Genomic DNA, 18798 nt, shown 5'->3' with positions numbered 1-18798 from the left:
TATCTTTAAAGTATGAATTTATTTATTATATATACACAAGAATGATGTACCACAATAACTAATATATATATATATATAAAATAAGATTAATATCATTATATTTTTTTTCTTTATAAGCATAAAATTATTACAAGAAAATAGTTAATGTTGGGTAAAATTAAAAATTTATGTAAATTTTTCTTTTTTTTACAAACGTCTGCATTTTTTTTCAAAATCCTAACAAAAGGGATAAAGTGTAAATGGTAAATTTTCCAAGATGGCTTAAGATTAATGTCAAAAATTCTTTTGGAAAAATGTAATTTCTAAGTGTAATTAACCCAAAAAATAATAATAATATGTCCATAATATAGACATTAAAACGAACATACTTGTGCCCATGAACATGGCAGTGGTCCAATGTGTCTATAATCAGGAGATGACAATGAATGTAATAATATTCGAGATTTTCAGGCTGCAAAGACTGCAGATTCATCTTTCTGCAGGCCAAACTCCTGGATTCTGTCATAAACTTTCCCCAGAAGGGTGCGGCAGATGTCTGGAGAAGTGCAGGGGCCACACATCATGTAAATGACATTTCCTAGTGGCCTCATGTAGATGCCATCTTCTCGGAGATTTTTCAGGAGAGAACTTGCATACATTGAGGCATACCTGAATTATGCCTCCAAAAGTTCAACACTTTTTATAATAGAGGAGTGACTACCAGAAGAAGGTAACATAAACACAAGAAAACGTTTGCTGATAAAGTAGGGATGACCATGTTCTCAATAGTGATTGTAGGTCAGAGGGTACAAGGCAATAATGATCTTGTATTAATTTGAGCTGAATATTGAAGAAGAGAGGAAAAAATCGTTATTTGACACACTAATTATCCAATGGTGAAAAGAGTACTTTTTGCCGGCTTCTTTTCTCCAACGATTGCAAGAAAAAAGTAAACTCACTCATTTGGAGAGTGCAATGAGGTTGGAATTTTGAAAAGAATTGATAAAAATTATGAGATAGAGCAGGGAATTCAAGAAATGATTACCCCGCGTTAAGGCCTTCAGCTAGAAGTTCGATGGCACAGAGAGTTCCCAGTGCCACCACTCTGTGGACTGCTGGAAGTAACGAGATCTGGGAAACTAACGCTGCATCCCACAACTGCAAACATCAGAAAGATAAGTTCAGTCCACTCAAATAAAATAGAAGCTGCTACCTTCTTACTACTGATAACAAATAGGTAACTTGCTAGTGATTCACAAAATGGACCAAATACGCAGTACCAATAGTATTAGATGATTGCAAAAAATTTACCTCCTGAAGCGATCTTGATTCAGATATCAAATTCATGTTTGTGTTAGAGTCCTTGAACCATTTCACGGACTTAACAGCAGCCGCACACCCCATGGCATGTGCAGAGTATGAGTGCCCGTGCAAAAGAGCCTTTAGCTGAAATTCGAAGGAGAACTATCAGGTTTCCAGCTATAAGCATGAAACATGATCAAGTTGTGGAAAGTACTGGGAAGGGTAAGCATCTGTAAATTAAAACTGGAAGGGCTATGTGTGAGTCAGTGTGGTTCTACTTTTAAAGCTATGTCAAAATCTTAATTGCTCCAGAGGAGAGCTGAACTATTAAAAGCCAGCATTAAGAGGAAAAGAAGGTAATATTATAACCCCAATGAGAATTTAGGGAAGACTCCAATTTCCTCCATTCATCTAAAAAATACCAACTGCAGGATTTTATATTGCCCTGCTCATATCTTAGTGATTCTCAAGAAGAAATAAATTTCCTCCTGCACTGACATTCTGATTTTATTGAACTAGGAAAACCCTGCATTGCCAATTTATGTTCTTTTACGACACGTATTTATCACCTTAGAATCTCCGGTAAATGCTTCAAAAACAGCATCTGATGCTAATGTAACAGCCAAGGGTATGATGCCACCAGTCATCAGCTTCGCAAAACAGGCAATATCCGGCTGACAGTAGAGCATTTCTGCTGCGGACTGCATGAATATCTGATTAAATAACTGCAAGGATAAAGTTACAACGATAGCACAGTTGAAGTTATGATTAACTAACCTCTGTTCCAAGACGCCAGAATCCTGTGAAAACCTCATCAAATATAACAGGAATTTTTCGATATTTGCATTCTCTAACAAGTATACGCTGATACAGCGGATCAATCATCTGCATTCCACCAGCACCCTGTATCACTGTAAATCATTGCAATTAAAATCATACAACATTTCCTCACTCCTACAGGAAACACCCATAATGACTCCACGTGTCAAGGCCATCAGGCTGTATTAACACGGAATTCATGTGAAAAGCCAAACTATTTTCCCCATACCCTTGCGCATCTCTCAGCTGACTCATAAATCTAATTCGTCAATAGTACTCAATCAGACATCAGCTAAATGCTAAATGAAAATAAGGCAGAATGATGGAGTCAGAAACTTGTTTCTGGCAGGGAAAAACTTCTGTGGTTGTGTTAAAAAGAACTTATAGCTTAAGTAACATATATATCTAAATTTCATATAAAATTTGCTTTTTGAGGTTTTCATAAGTATACCACTGAGAACCAAATACTAATTCAAGTCAAATGCGAGCACTCCATACAACCTTCTGCGGGACTTGATTTCCCATCCTACCTGTATTTACCTGCCGCTTCTAAGATACTCTTGTAACCTTGAACCCGAGGAGATAAAAGAACTCAACCAAACTTGCAAAGATCCGAAAATGAATAAAAAAAATACAAAAACATTCTTGCCTGGCTCAATAATTAATGCTCCAATGTGGGAAATCCCATTAGAATCTGACAGCGAAAGCAACTCTTGTAATACAAAGGAAGCATACAGGCTAGCAAGATCCGAACCATCCCGGCTCCTCTTGAAAATTTCATCACGTGAACTGAAAGCTACAAAAGATATGAACCATTATCTAGAAGGAATCTTAAATAATATAGAACTCTCCAGAAATGAGTAGAGTGAAATACTTCACTTACACAGACATTCATGTCCTGATTTCCCAGATTGCATCTTCTGAGGGAGAGCAACCTTCCAAATATCATCAGACATGGAAACTGTTGGTGGATCTAGAAAGTGACCTCTTCCCCTGTACCTGTAGAATTTCATAATCTAACATTACAAAAGATTCCACCAAGTTTCTTCAACAATTTGTCCTTCATCACATACCATAACCGTAATTCATGGGATATACAGGTCCAAAAAAGAGTAATGTGGCAACAAAAAGTTGGATACAGAAATACATTTTCATAACAGAGGGTCAAATTCTTAAAAATATCATACCAGATCCATCATAAAATAATAGAAGGGAACCAACAAGTTCAAAAGGTATAGAATGGATAGCATAGTTGACAATATTTTAACTGAACTTGTCAACACTCTAAATAGATTACACTCTACATGTTTGAAATATCAAGAATATACTCTTATTGAATACTTGGAAGTGGAACATCATACGAAACACGATTTCTATAAGCTACAATCAGGAAAGTTTCTCAGTCTCCACATGAAAATCCAAGGGCAATACTCCAATTTATGACCTAAAACCCAAAAAATGAAGGCAGATGTAAGAGGTTTGACATGTTTACAGAGTGCAATTTTCAGGGGAAAAAGAACTTGAATGGAAAAGATCACCATGGCAAACAATAAGAAATTTATTTGCACTAAAAGAGAACCCATATGCATGCTTTTATTGGAAAACCATACCAGGGTTGCTGAAGAAAGCCAGTATAAGGTGAAGGTGCCTGAGCTTCCATAGCACCTAATGTATCACCATGATAAGATCCCCGAAGAGCTAAAACCTAATCCAAAGAAGACGTAAGCCCCGGATTAGCGCCAAATAAAGGTCATGAGATAGGATTGAATTGAAAATAGGTGGTTTTTCAATATTTGCTTCATTAATTAACTGAAGAATGCAAGCACAAAGACCTTAAAAGAGAAACTCCAACATTGGCCAACAGTGCGACGGCACTGCTAATGGATAAACGAGAGATAATAAATGCAAAACTTAGGAAAAATTTTGCTGTAAACAAGTTTTTCATCTTCATGGTGGGAGCAGAAAGAGCGGAGAGAGAACTGCATCAAACTAAATAATATCAATTTTCAATCTGGGTGGTTGTACTCACTTTGAGATCCATGCGTTTTCCATTCACATCAGCATTCACAAGGTCCAATAGCACTTTATTATCAGACAAGAACTTGCGAAATGCCATTTTGAGAGCAATTTCTACTGCTGTAGATCCATTATCAGAGAAGTACACTCGGGAAGCCCATCCTGGAACGAAACAGTTATTGTAGCAGAAATGAACATAAATTGCTTCAGGAGACCCATAACTTCACAATATAGAAAAATCAGACACATATGAATAAGACAAAAACTGTATGTGAGCCTGATGAAGAGCATAACTAATAAACAAAGTTGTCATTTTAGACATGTCCAAATGCAGAAGTCTAAGTCCAATATATCAGTTAATCAGCAAAGCCAAGGACCATTCTATGTATGCATTTCAAGAGCTATGCTGCTAAGTAGAGCTTCCAATAAAACTGTGATTCTCTTTCCTTCACAGAGTAATTAACAGCAAGTTTTCTTACAACAGTAAAATGACAAATTGAAGTGAAAAATACAAATCAAATACGCATGCATGTTCATACAAGTAGAAATAAAGCTGAGCATAATGATTATGTGTGCAGTGTGGAAGAGTATGTCTGAGATATGGAAGCTTCTAACCTCACTAAAAAAGAGCTACTAGCTGTCATTTTGACTGTCTGATAAGCCAAGAACCATATTTCCAATACCTAGGAGACCTATTAATATGTTTGAACATATATGTGGTAAAAGCAACAGAACTAATGTATATCTTAATGAGAGTCAGTAAGTCAAGATTAAAGATAGATAAATCGCCAAACCAAAACAGGCGTCTTTAGACAAATCTCGTAAATAGTCAACTTCCTCAGCCAATTCATAGATGAAGAAGGTTATTTAGTTAAACTTCTCCAAATTCTGGTTTCATTCTTAATTATTAAGGCAAAAGGAAAAGACAAGTTGGGAATAAAGGATCTACCGCTGAGGGGAACAGAGAGAAGCTAAGAGAATGCTGATCCTAGTAAAGGAAAAAGGAAGCCTTCAATTTATGAAGACAGATTTCTCGGGCTGTTGAATGTTCTAGTGAACAAGATGTGTGAAAATATATTTCTCACCAGGTCACTTATCTTAACTCATAATTTTTCCTAGTTTTCTTTATTCTTGTACATAGAGATGAAGGTCGTGCTTTTACCGAATGCATTGATAGAAGTAATGCATCACCTTAGATGTTATTAGAAGATGAAAGACGAAAGATTTACATTTTGCATGGATACAAAATACATTGATACAATAAGATCAAAAAACAATTAAAGGAAAAAAGCCAAAATATATCAAATCCTGTTAAGAAAGCAATTCCACCTCTGTTTCCTTGTCTATCATTGATTTAGAGAAATGACAACATTCTGCTCCAGCACATTCAACAGCCTTGAAAAGTTTCATAAACCTACTACTCACATTGGATTTCTCATTTTCAGATCATTAGTTATATTCCCCAGGATCGTATTTCATGCTTGGTGATTTCTTCCAGAGAAGTGGTATTGTGAAATGCATCGCCAACAATGGGGATGGAAATCAAAGGTAAATCCATGCAGAAATATAACCAAGCTGTTTCCAATATATATAGAAAAGAAACTAAAAAGATCACGCTATTGTATTCTTATCAAAGAAACAAGAGTAAGAAAAACTATAAACTTGCCTTTTCCCACGCCTTCAAGCAAAATTTCAGCTAATTCTAGAGCAGGCTCATATACATTCTCCGGAAACATTACATGTCCATATCTTGCAGCAGTGTAGCCCATGTCTCTAGCAAGTTCAATCTGTAACCGCCTAAAGAAAACAGCTGTAATGTAACTCATAGAAATGCCACCAAATTATGACATTCAGAATATTTCTGAGACAAATAAAAAAACATGATTATTCCAAAAACTTTCAAAAGAGATCTTATGTACTTCATGACATGGGATTTACAGAAACACTATGCACAAGTATAGTTAGCTTGTGTGAACGTATTTGTGCATTTTCTCCCAAAATAATAAACTTTCTCCCTCTCTCTGGACTAACACCCCCACCCACCCCCCAGCTACTACAAATAAAAATAATAAACTAGCACTTCTTTGACATACACCAAGCAAGGCAGTAGGCAGTAGCTATATTCAAACCCCATAGTTATGAGATACGTGATTGTACGGCCAGTTCTTTTGTTTTTTCCCAGAACCTGAAGTACAATTAAAAGTAGCAGCTGTATCCCCCCTATTTAAGAGTAAGAAAAACTCTGACAAGGACAGACCCTTCTACATTGATAGAAGAGTGTGAATGAACACTTTTGCATTTAGGGTTTGTTTGATCCAAGTAAGAAGGAAGTGGAAGAGAAATGGGAAGGGGAGGGAAAGAATAATAGTTTTCCTTCAAGTTGTTTGTTATAATCGAAACAAGAGTAAATCTCAAATACTTCTCCTTGTTTGGTACGAGAAAAATAGATCAAGAAGAAAGAGTAATTTTTGTAAGTTTACTAATTAGCCCTTTATCTTTATTTTATATTAGAAATAAACAAGTTACCATTATACTTAAATAACTTTAGTATATAAAAAATTTAAAATTCTTATTAGTAAAATATCCATCATACAAGAACAAAATTATATTCTATTAATAGAAATATTCATCAAAATGAGTATTGTGCATTTATTCTAAATTGTTAAGTTAAATAAAATAAAACTACTAATGATCGAAGATGTAGTATCTTTTTCCGACTATTTGATTATCTTTTCTAAAAAACCATGTAACGGTTTTATCAGCGGGAAGGAAAAAGGAATTGAACAAAAATTATATATAGGTAATAGAATATATAAAAATAAAATATGTATTTTTTTGTCTTTTTGGCTTATACTTTCACTAAATTGGGTGGAAACAAAATTAGACTTTGGAGGGGTTTCATATACATCCAATTTTACTTTCCCTCTAACTATTCTCCTTACGCAAATACCAAACCTTTTCTTATACATCTATTTTTACTTCTTTTTTTTTATATACCCACTTTTCACGCCAACCAAACAAACCCTTAGTTATCCCCTAAGAATCTGATGATAAAGTAGATATCATTCCCCAAGGTCAGGGAAACAAGTGCAATGCCAAAGCCCCTAATGTCAACAGAAGGAAATGTAACCAGGAGCATTACATGCAAAGCACGAATTCTTGGACCAAGATCTCAGTCTTTGATATTGCACAATCAAATGATTTCTCAATTTCAGCTCAGAGGATGGTTTTATGGTTGTAATAATACCAACTGTAAGCAATGGTAAGACATATACAGATATGAAAAGACCGACCTGCAAGTTATCATCAGGGCCCTGCGTCCACCAACTTGCACAAGCATCAAATTGTTGAGATATCCGATTGCAACTCTGAAACAAATCAATGCATGATTCACAGTTAGCCTAAATTTGTTCAAACTATATGCAGCATTTTAATGAAGTAACATGAAGTTACAAAATGAAAGAGAACAATGTTTTTTGGTGATAATAATTAAAAGGGATAATTATACTCCCCTCCCTTGAGGTTTGGTGTAATTACACATAGACCCCCTGCGGTTTGAGAAATTACATCTAGCACCCTATTTGCTTCCGTCTAACAAATAAGTCCCTTCGTTAGTCAAAATTCATTGAATTTGCTGATATTAAAAAAAATTAGAAAAAGAACTTTTTACTGGCCAAATAAATCTTTTTACCACTAAATAACCCTCATACGTTTTCACGCATTAATGCTTGTGACATGCAATTAGAAAAAGAACTTTTTACTGGCCAAATAAATCTTTTCACGCACTAAATAACCCTCATACGTTTTCACCATTATAAGGGTAATAGTTCGAAAAAAATTCTTTGACATGCAATTAGTCAATCAAAGATAAACATCAACTTTCATTCAGTTTTTTTGTTAATATTATAAAATTTAGTGAATTTTGACTAATGGGAGACTTTTTTGTTAGATAGAAGCAAACCTCAGGGGTGCTTGATGTAGTTTCCCAAACCATAGGGGATGTACGTGTATTACACCAAGCCTTTGGGGAGGAAAGTGTAATTATCCCTAATTAACATATGACTTTGCAGAAATCTTCATAAACAGCATTGAGCAACATCTCTGCTAAGATTACAAGAATCTGTTTAAGAAATATGGTATAACTCCTTTAAAACTAATGCCAACCTTGTGAACAGCAAAGTTCTCTCCACAGCGTGAATCTATAACCGTAACTTTTTCTTCAGGTACAAGCTTGTGCTGAGTGAATGGCCACCAGAATATATCACATGCTTTCTTTGGCATGTCATGTAATCTCTGCATTCTTTTCTGAAAATCTGAAAGCATTATTTCCTTGAGAGAAGTGAAAATCATCTGAGATTTGTCAAACCAAGACATCAGGTCATCTGACATGTCCGTTGGAATAGATGGAAGCACGAATACAGGCACCCTAGGAAAGGCCACAAATACTTTTGTTGGTTTCTCTTGCAAACAAAACAGATAAGATATGAAAACTCAACACATATTACTACCAGACAACTGCAGACAAGCGCAGATACTGTTTGAACTTGCAACCTCTTATAACTGACTGGAAATTTTTGAAAGAACGACAGCAGTAAAGAAATTTATTACCTATTCCGGAAATATGACAGTAACGGCACCTCATTCACAAGACCATGATCTTCAAAAATAACAGCAGCAACATCATATCCTCGTAGCTTTAGACTTTCATACGCAGATATAGTTCCTGAAATACCACCTAATCGTCCATCCCCCACAAGAATTGCTGGCAGGCGGAAAGGGCTACAAGAACAGACCAGAAATATCAAAAAATGAAGGGTAAGAGAGAGCACATTGACATATCCTTGCTCCAAGATTTCCAAAGGAAGCAACTAATGATAGCATGCCTGGTTCACAAATGAAGGCTTCAACTATAATTCTTCCAGATCAATTTCACATAAGCTATCAACACCAGAGTAAAATCACACCTTCATCCAATAATTTTGAAAGAAGAGAGAATGATGTTAAGATTGATCAATATTCCACAGCAGGGTAATATGCTGCTCCACTAAAGAGTAAAACTCTACAAATGTCCATATCTAGAATTTATGCAGCACTTTATGTCTTTCATTCCTCATTTATACGTTACTCTGTGGTTTGGTATATCAATAAATCACCTCACTTTCAAAGGCGTCTTAGTCTCTAAATCCAGCAGGAAAATTCAATTCTCACATGCTAAAGGTGAGTAAACAAAATAGACACGCACCGGTATAAGTCGCACTGAAGAGATCCAGATGGCCCGGGACTGGCTACTCCACCAGCAGTCTCAATCACACACATAACCTCCATTTCTTCTGTGTTACAGGATGCCCCGATCAAACCATTTTCTAAACATCTTTTCAGCATGTGCAAGACCTCTGAGTCCCCGACCATTGCTTCTTCCCTCTCAGCAGCTAAATGAGGCGACACAGCCTCTTTCCATGCATACATCGTCTTACAAACAATCTGTGAAGCCGGAAACAATTCAGTTTCATTACTCTCACTCCCCCGCAATTTCCTCTCTTCATACCAATGAACATTCTCTAATCCACCACCGAAGTTTCCACCTTTTTCAACAACCTCAACCCCGAAAGCTTCAGTCCTTAAGCTACCACCTGCCATCCCATTCCTCAAAACCGCATTTGCAGCCGGACTAGAAGCTTTTAAAACAGAATTTGACGCAAATACCGAGAATGGCAGCGGCTTGTAAGTGAAAAACTCTGAGAATTTTCTGTAAACAAAGCGCGAATCGGAATCATCAGGAAAACCAGTCTGAATTGGCTTAACATAAACAAATCTCTTTCTAGGAAACGGAGCAGATGAGGAGGAGAGAAAGGACATTGAGAGCCCAGCAGAGACGAGGGTTTTGCCGAGGGAGGTGTTGGAAGCCCAAATTGTATAAATTGGGTGCGTGAGGGGGTACTCTATCACCGAGTGGAGACGGCGGCGGTGGTAGCGGTGGAGAAAGTAGGATTGTTCGAGTACGCGGCGGCAAAATGAAGCGGAGATGAGAGCTGCAGTGGGGGACATTGTGTGAGCGAGAGAGAGAGAGAGCAGCCCTAGAGCTATGGTAGTTAAGGGTGGGGGAAGGGTTTTAACGGCTACGAGGAAAAGGGTAGGAAATTCAAACGTTAATAACAAGGTTGAGTTATCGTAATTTGATTGGGTGGGCGCAAGGGAGTAGGTCTATTGGAGAGCTACCACATGACAGATGGCAAACATCCCGACCGCAAATTTTCATTTGATAACAAAATTGGAAAGTACTAAATAACCGACACAAAATCTCACTAATAATAAATAAATAAGATGACGCCCTAAAATTTATAAAACGCTCTTAGGAAAAAAAAAACATTTTACAAGATTTCACTATTTTTGGTGACATTTTAATCTTTTTATACATACGAAGCCAAAATTTCAATTAATTTTTATATTGAAAATTTACATTTTTGGTATAATATTTACTTCTTGTTATAAAAGGTTATTTACTTGGTTTTTGCTAGCCCGTTACAATTTGGGCTGGCCCGATATTAAAATCAATTTTTAGGTGATTTCAATCACTCAAAATTTCTATTGATTATGTAGTCACCCACATGGTCCATTTTACCCTTTTTTGTAACTTCTGTTTTCGTCATTAGCCTCCTTTTTTGTTATCATTATGCCAATGGCTTGTCAGGTACATTTAATGCACCTGACACAAGGTTGCTAAACTACTCAACTCAACTCATCTTCCCCAATATTTCTTATGGCAGAAAGCAAACTCCAAGAAGAGGTGAAAATGGCTTCTCCATCATATTCTTCTCATTTTTAATTTTTTGCTACAAAAAAATGATGTTTTGTTCTTTGTTTTGAAGTCCTCGTTAATACTCTTTGTCACCCACTCATTTTGATGAATGATTTTAAATATTTATTTTTTGTGCCAGCATTGGTTATTTGTGGAGTAAGGGCTTACTGTTAAGTAAGAAATTTTTTGGGGTTTGCGCTTCGTATGTTAGTTAAGTAAGGCGATCCTTCCTCCAATTTAATTGTGATGTGTTAAACATCTTGATTTTATTTGTTCTAAAGTGTTAACTGTTAAGCAATTTGATTCAATAATTAATTTTTAATAGTTGTTATCTATTAAAACGTGTCAACGATTAACACGAATCCAATTTGGAATAGTTGGAGAGATGAGCTTGCAAATACCATGTACACAGAATGGTTGACTCGTAGAGGATGAAACCGTTGTATACTTCTTACAAATGATTACTAAAATATTTAGCAGGTCTCTGGCTGTTACCGCAAATTTCCAATACAATAGATTTGTGTTGTATATAACAGAGTAGAACTTCGTAAGAAAACTGTATTGTCTTCGCTCAAGTATTGTCCAATTTATTTCATTCTGGCATGATATTAAATTTGAACGATTTAGCTGCACTTAGTCTCTATTATATAATTTGAGTTTGTCTGTTGAAACAAGTTTCATGAGTAATGTAAACTACAACAACGACATGTCCCTTATATTTGTTTAATTGACTCTGGCATGTCCCTTATCTTTGTTTGTATGTCTTGTATGTTTGTTTATACGACTTTGTGGGTGTTGAATACTACATTGCTTTATAATCTAACTTTCGATGCGGTTCCTTGCAAACATATAACAAGGGTGGAATCTGTAATTTTTTAAAAGGCAAGAATAGTTTCTGTAAAAAAACAATAACTGGTGGGTGTCCAGATCACCAAAAATAATTCCTACTACACTTGTGAAAGTGGGAATAGGGTCGAATCCACAGGGACTGGTGTAAGTTGATTTCTTTAAAAAAAGAAAATAATGGGAGAAGATTGATGATGGAAAGAAGTAACTGAAAACACGAGAGAGAGATTTTCCAGTTAAGGTTAGGATCATGTTTGATTCTTACGAGTTGATCATTGATGCAAAAACAACACATGTGTTAATAAATAAATCAGTTATAGTGTTGGTACGACCTAACACCTTACCTTTTCGTCAGCCAAGGTACGACCGTTGACTAGATCCCTAATTAATAGACAATCTTGGGAACGTCCACAAGATTTAATCTATTAACAGCATTAAGAAGTAGAAAGGCCTGATTCTAATCAACAAACTCCTACGAGGATAATTCGTTTAAACTAGATCATACATTCCCCATAACATAACTAATTATTATGACATAATTAATCATGCTACGTTGCCACTAAGCATTGAACTAAATAAACAATTATACGGATTTATAAAGTTCAATTAGTTAAGCAAACCTTCTTAATCTAGCCACATTACTCAAATATCAGACGTTAGTAATAAGAGCATAGAGAATATCATGAATATTCATATAACAAGTGTAAAGAGAACAAATTAGATCTCACAACATATTACGAATCAAGCAATCACCATACCTTAACCAGAAAATAAAGAATTTAACCGGACATGTTAATGGAAGAACACACTAAAAAGTGGAATTCCATTAACTCCAGTTACAAATTAAAAATAAAAGAGAGAGGGTGAAATAAACTAAATAAAGTATTCTATTGAATTCCAATGATTAATGAACCCTCTTCAAATGAAGATACCCCCATATTTATAATAAAAGTCTTCTACGAATCTAGACGTAGGGGGGGATAAATACATAATTAACTCTAAAAAGGTAAATAAATCACAAATAACATATTTTAAGGAATCATTTCCAAATCTAAGCACTCCATTCCTTTTTCTCTTGCGGAAATCACTCATTTTCCTTCTTCACCCGAGTTGACCACTCCACTGAGTGTGGGCACGCTTAGTCAATCCTACAGAAATTGCCTTGTAATCTCATTTTTCCTTTTTGATGCCTTCAATTCCGATTTAGCTTGATTTTTGCCATCTTTATCTCATATCTTTCTTTTTGGCTGAATATGCAATAAAATCACATGATTAGAAATATTTTGGTTTAAAAAGAAAGATTAAATTGCTATAAAATCGTGACAATTGCGGAGTTATCAATAACTGAGAGGGTATAAATATAATTATCCCTTATTATTATTTTAAAATACAGTTTGCTCTATGTTTTCATTATTTTTGCATTATCTTTTATTGGTGAAATTATGGTTACATTCTTTGATGATTAAGTAATTAAATTATTATTTTATGATAGTTATGAACAAAATCAATTTAACAAATAAAAAATAGTTTTTAAACATTAAAATTGTGAATTTTGGACGTGGCAATTTATAGTTGATTTAGTTTAAAATTAATTATTCTATATGATTAAGTCCAAACAGTAATTTAAACACTTTAGTATCAATGTTGACAATGGGATGGGTTAATCCAGGATCGACATGAACCAGTTTGAAAAAGTCTGATTTAGAATTGGTCTAGTACTATTTATAGTCGATCGAGAGATTTCAATTGGGTCTTCCTTTAAATCTACGTCTACCAATTGACCAGACCAATCCCAAATCAAGCTAGACTTAGACTCTCAGTTGGGCCTGTCTTATTCCATTTTATGAAATTGAGGTATCATTTTAAATAATTAATTTAAATAATCCAAAAAAATAGATAAATAATTAAAAAAAAGTATAATATAACTTAAACAAATCTAAAACTACACAATAAATTTAAATAATAATTTGACCAATAAGTTTACGATAATAAACTTTGATGCGTGCCAGATTTTTTACCACACCACAAGATCGAAGAGTTTTCAAGAAAAATCCTAAAATCAACAGAGACTAACCCTGCAAAACAGAGGTTAGAACTCTGATAGTTAAATCAGTAATTGTTTATGGAATGAATAAAATGGAAACTTGAATGAAAGTGAGAATAATGGTAAGAAATGATGATAAAGGTACATATTTGTATAGAGTGCAAAATATATACTCAAAACAGTCTAAGAACCGAGAGAGAAATGAGAAAATAAGTGAGAGTTTGAGAGTGAAGAATGATGTTACCAAATGACTGCACAATGTCTTTATTAATAGGCATGTATAGAGCATGATACGAGGTTTGTTGTGGAGTATAGTACACCATTGGAAAGCCTTTGAGTTGACTATTATCTACAACAAACCGTTTGTGATTTGGACTTAATTTGACTGAGATATGTCAGGTGGACTGTCTTGCCATGTTTGCCTAAAAATTCAAAACTTGGTTACTGATTTCCAGTTCATTTGTCATCGATTTACTCGGAACCACCTAGGGATATTTTAAGGTAATGTGTTTTGATGTGTTGGCAAACTATATGACGCGTCTACCCAACTATATTTTTAGGCAAACATGGTATTGGCTTATTTTCAAGCAGACATGGCATTTACTCATTTGCCTGCTCGCTCAGTAAAGTAGAACGGAAGCCTGTTGGTTATTCTTCCATGTTGATGGGCCAATTGGACTCGTAGCCAATTGAGCTGATGTTCCTTACTTGTGGGTTTTGTCTCCTACTGGTGAGCCAGCTGGTGGGCCCAATCCAATAATTTTAGTAGGCATCATCACTCCCCCCACTCCAAGAGTGCAAATCATAGAGCTGGAGTGATGGAGTAGGTAGGATATCCTGCAAAAAAACAAGAGACCTTTCATGCTCATCAGCAGAACAACTCCCGTTGGGCTTCGTGAGTAATGTTGACCGGTTGAACGACTCCAGCTGGAGAGTCTTTCTACTCCAAGGAACTAGAGTGGGTGGATCTAGGGGAATTTTTAATTGATTTGGCTGCTTGAATTTTCTGCTATGCTTTATTGTTCCTGTAGGTTAGTATAAGTACTTGGCTAAGAATTACCCAGTTTATATACTACGTAAGATGTTCTCTACAGGTGTTAGAGTAATGTTAAGTAGGATAAGATAGGAAGGTTTCTCCATCTCCTGCTAGTATAAGTTACCCAAGTAGTAAAAGGGGATACTTTATCACACAAGTTTAGCCAGAAAACTAGGTAAGTAGGTAAGAAATATGGCCGGAGACTTGGTAAAAATGCAATTGAAGCATAAAAATAAGTATATTTACATTTTAAATTGAAAGGGAACTAGTCCCTTAATCCCTGCATTAGGCATTCGACAAGCATAAAACAAGCTTGAAATAAAACAAATGGCTATTGTAACATAAAGTGACGAAAATGTAATCACGAAATTTTACCTTTCTGATTTGAAGACTTTCTTCAAACTTTTCTCCTCCAACCATGTGCTCATGTAAAGACCAACAAGATCTCCTCTATGTTGAACACACACTATACCACAAGGTGATCTACAATAAACCTTAGAGGTAAAGTGTATGTAGTATAAGAGACTTGATTATATTATTAACTTAATATATCAAACTCAAGAGGACCTTGCTCTAACTTAAAATTAGTTCAAGAAGAACAAGAATAGAGAAGAAAAGGAGGGAGAATAGAGAGGTCAAGATGACAAGTCTGAGAGGAGTATTGTCTTTTGTATCATATACAAAATGACATGTACACAAGCCTACACATTATACACATACAAGAGACATCTCATATACTTGTTGTATGTATACATGTGTACATTGCATGTCAAGTCAAAAATAGGTACAATGTGTGTCCCCATAGTACACTACCTTCTAGTACTACAAGTACTCAAGCAATAACTCTCTCATCCTTACAACTTCATATATATATATATATATATCACATATAAATATATATATTCAAGCTATGGCTACATATATATATATATATCCTATTGGACTTAATTAAAAAATGAATTAAACCCATAGACTTGGGCCTCTATAGAATTAATCAAATCAATTTTAAAAGCCCATATAGAATTTATTTGATCTTATCAAATAAATCCAAGCCCATAGCCCAATTAATTAATTCATCAAATAATTGAGGCTAACCCGATTTATTTAATCTCATTAAATTATCAAGTCCAAACTCTAATTTATTGATGTTATTAATTAATTCATCCAGTTCAATTAAAATTGATCTTATCAACTTAATAACCCAACCCAAATTTAATTAATCTCATTAATTAAATCTTGAGCTCTCCCGTTTAAATGTCATATCATTTAATCTCTCGAATTAATTTACACTCTTTGAGTTAATTCATTCCTACTAGAATTAATTCATAATTAATTCTACTGCTTCCTTGAGTGGTGTTTTGTGTGACTCTATAGGTTTACCCTCAGCTAGACTTGGGCTTGTGTTAGCACACAATTTAATTGCAAATATATTTGTACTAGTTAATTAAATTATATTTAATTAATCGCTTTCGATTAACACTTAATCTGAAAAGCACCCATCACCACGGGCGACTGTCTGGAAACGGTCCCTATATTAGAGAATAGGTGAAAATGGTGTGAACCTCAAAGGCTACCGAGTGCCATATGGGTATGGTCTTTCCATCGACCATCTTTCGATTTTGTCTAGGGCATAGAATTGGTCATCAGTTTTCATCCTAGACTTGACATCTATGCTTGTATTCTAATTATGTTTCTCATTAACTATGACACAAACTCCCAGGATCACAACATACATCAGAATACATAGGATATCGCTATCATCTCACAATAGGCGATCCTCTCTTGGGACTCACCAATCTTCATACACATTCAGACTGAACTGGAAAAAAGGCTTTTAATAACCACATCAGAATATGATCGTCTTTTACCAAGCCCTAGATACAGTTGTTCCATATATGACACTACGTGAATCCTCAAAATTTGAGGACTAAATCCCATACTATCGGAGTCGAAGAGTTCAATTTATACCGGCCAAGCCTCACAGGTTTTCATATGACGACTCCCTATGAGTCAATTCAGTCCGCTTGACAACCTTGGTCAACCACCCACTAAAATTGCATAGACGTTATACGTGTGTCGCCTATGAAACACGACACCCATCATATGGACGCAATATTTAGTGCAAACTCAATAGAACCCTTGATACTCATCCTCCGGACTCTCGATTTAGAATATTTCAGATCCAATCATTGAAAGTTGGTTTCGAAGTTGTCATCAAATGTGCAACCCGACTTCATTGGTTGATTAGTGATTTGTGGGCTTTGTTGCAATGTATGAAAATTACATGAGTAAGAACAACAAAGTAAGACAAAATGAATACTTACTCTTATTCATTTATTTCAACATTACAAAATAAAAAAAAAAGAATTGCTCTAATAGAATACAAAATAGCCAATCAAATTGGCTTTCTGGTCATCTATTCTAACATAAACAAGCTTGTAGGTTTAGGCAACCTGTTATAGGGCAAGAAATATTGACCTACTTTGCTTAGCTGATGCATGCGTACTTGTTCCAGCTGTTCCTATCATTAGCTAGGAAGATATGATTCCGTTAGTAGGAGAGAATATATCTCAAAGTAAATGAGTAATGACAAGTAGTAAATTTGCCTAAGTAGGTATTTTTAGCATTATGCTAAAATAGATGTGCCAACAGAAAGCAACTAGAAATTGAAGTAAGTGCGCCAGCTAGTAGTTGCCTGTATGTTGTATATGCCAGCTGGTGATGGCTGAGTTGGATGCTTGTGCCAGCTAGTGGCGATTATGTCACTGCATGCACCAGTTGGTGGTAGCTTATGTAAGTGCGTGCACCAATTAGGGGCAATTAATTGAAAGCATGTGCTAGCTAGGGGCGACTTATGTAGAAGCGTGGGCCAGCTAAGGACGGCTTATTAAGAAGATGCGCCAGTTGGTGGCGACTTATTAGGAGTGTGCGGCAATTGGTGGCAGTTTATGTAAGTGCGTATGCTAGCTAGGAACGACTTATGTAAAACTATGTGCCAACTAAAGACAACGGCTTATTTGGAGTTAGCTAGGAGTTGAAAACTGAGCCTACGAGTAATACAAAATAAGAAGCAAGAATTACCTTTATTCATGTGAGATAATCCTTGAAAGGATAGCAAGCTGTAAATAGAGAGTAGGGAATTCAAGAATAAAACTTTCTAAGGTTATAAGCATTTCATGGGTTAGAAAGCCTCCTAGAGATCTTCTGCTTGCCTCTTGCTCTTGGAAGAGCTGCGGTAATGAGAGCGTTCTTTTTTCTACTCGCGCATTTTCCTTTCTCCATGTAGTCTTTTCGGTAGCCGACTTGTATAAGCTTTTCTATCTCTTGCCTCAACTGGTGGCACCGATTGGTGTCATGTCCATACTCCCTGTGATACTTGCAAAAATATTTAGATATCGGGACTCAGGATCTTTTTATGAGCCTTTAGGCTTTTGTAAGGCAGGATGCCAATCAATTGGCATGAGCATTCTAGCTAGGCTAGTGATAAGCGAGGTATAATGCTCATTCTTTGTTTCAAGGGAGTTGAAGCATCCTCTAGGCTCTCCCATGCTCTTGTTGGAAGAATACATTTCATTCTTCCTCTGCCTATCTCGACTGCTCCTTATCACCAGCCCGACGTCCTTTAGGTTCATGTACTAGGAAGTCAATAGCTGGTTTTTTAGCTAGAGATTCAAAAAGAGGGCCTCCACGGAGTCCTTGGGCGAATGCACTAACTAGCACTTCCTGGTGAGCTGTTGGGACCTCAAGGATGGTTGTGTTAAAGCGCTGAGTGTAAGCCCTTGAAGTTTCATTCTCTTCTTGCTTGAACCGGAAAAGGCTGATAGTCAATTTTTTGGTACTTCTTACTGCTAGCAAACTACTGCTGGAAGAGGGAGCGAAAATTCTGCAAAAGATCTAACTAATCCAGTTGGAAGCCGGTCGAACCATTGATGGACCGAATTCATTAGTGTAGTAAGGAAA

General features: G+C 35.7%; 1 protein-coding gene across 1 annotated transcript; it reads right to left on the bottom strand.

Annotated features, from left to right (window-relative positions):
• Positions 1–325: 325 nt before the first annotated feature.
• BIO1 (adenosylmethionine-8-amino-7-oxononanoate transaminase) lies at positions 326–10244 on the bottom strand. Its single transcript, XM_011071592.3, has 14 exons — positions 9359–10244; positions 8725–8895; positions 8281–8542; positions 7410–7484; positions 5783–5903; positions 4130–4278; positions 3711–3805; positions 2984–3099; positions 2750–2896; positions 2059–2192; positions 1851–1982; positions 1291–1425; positions 1025–1137; positions 326–648 (listed from the first exon to the last, which is right to left on the bottom strand). Exons 1-14 carry the CDS (start codon positions 10159–10161, stop codon positions 447–449), a joined length of 2655 nt encoding a protein of 884 aa, XP_011069894.1. The 5' UTR covers positions 10162–10244; the 3' UTR covers positions 326–446.
• Positions 10245–18798: the final 8554 nt, after the last annotated feature.

The sequence above is a fragment of the Sesamum indicum genome, linkage group LG2, assembly GCF_026168435.1.
Source record: "Sesamum indicum cultivar Baizhima isolate 11 linkage group LG2, ASM2616843v1, whole genome shotgun sequence".
Lineage (NCBI taxonomy): Eukaryota > Viridiplantae > Streptophyta > Magnoliopsida > Lamiales > Pedaliaceae > Sesamum > Sesamum indicum.
This window is presented reverse-complemented; position numbering and strand designations above follow the sequence as displayed.

Bases quoted from the DNA above. Each gene is read 5' to 3' on its own strand.
- BIO1 (XM_011071592.3), bottom strand. From the start codon at position 10,161: ATGTCCCCCACTGCAGCTCTCATCTCCGCTTCATTTTGCCGCCGCGTA. The intron at 2,897-2,983 runs GTAAGTGAAGTA...TATCTTTTGTAG, and splicing joins ATCAGGACATGAATGTCTGT to CTTTCAGTTCACGTGATGAA. The intron at 2,193-2,749 runs GCAAGAATGTTT...AATGATTTACAG, and splicing joins AGCATTAATTATTGAGCCAG to TGATACAGGGTGCTGGTGGA.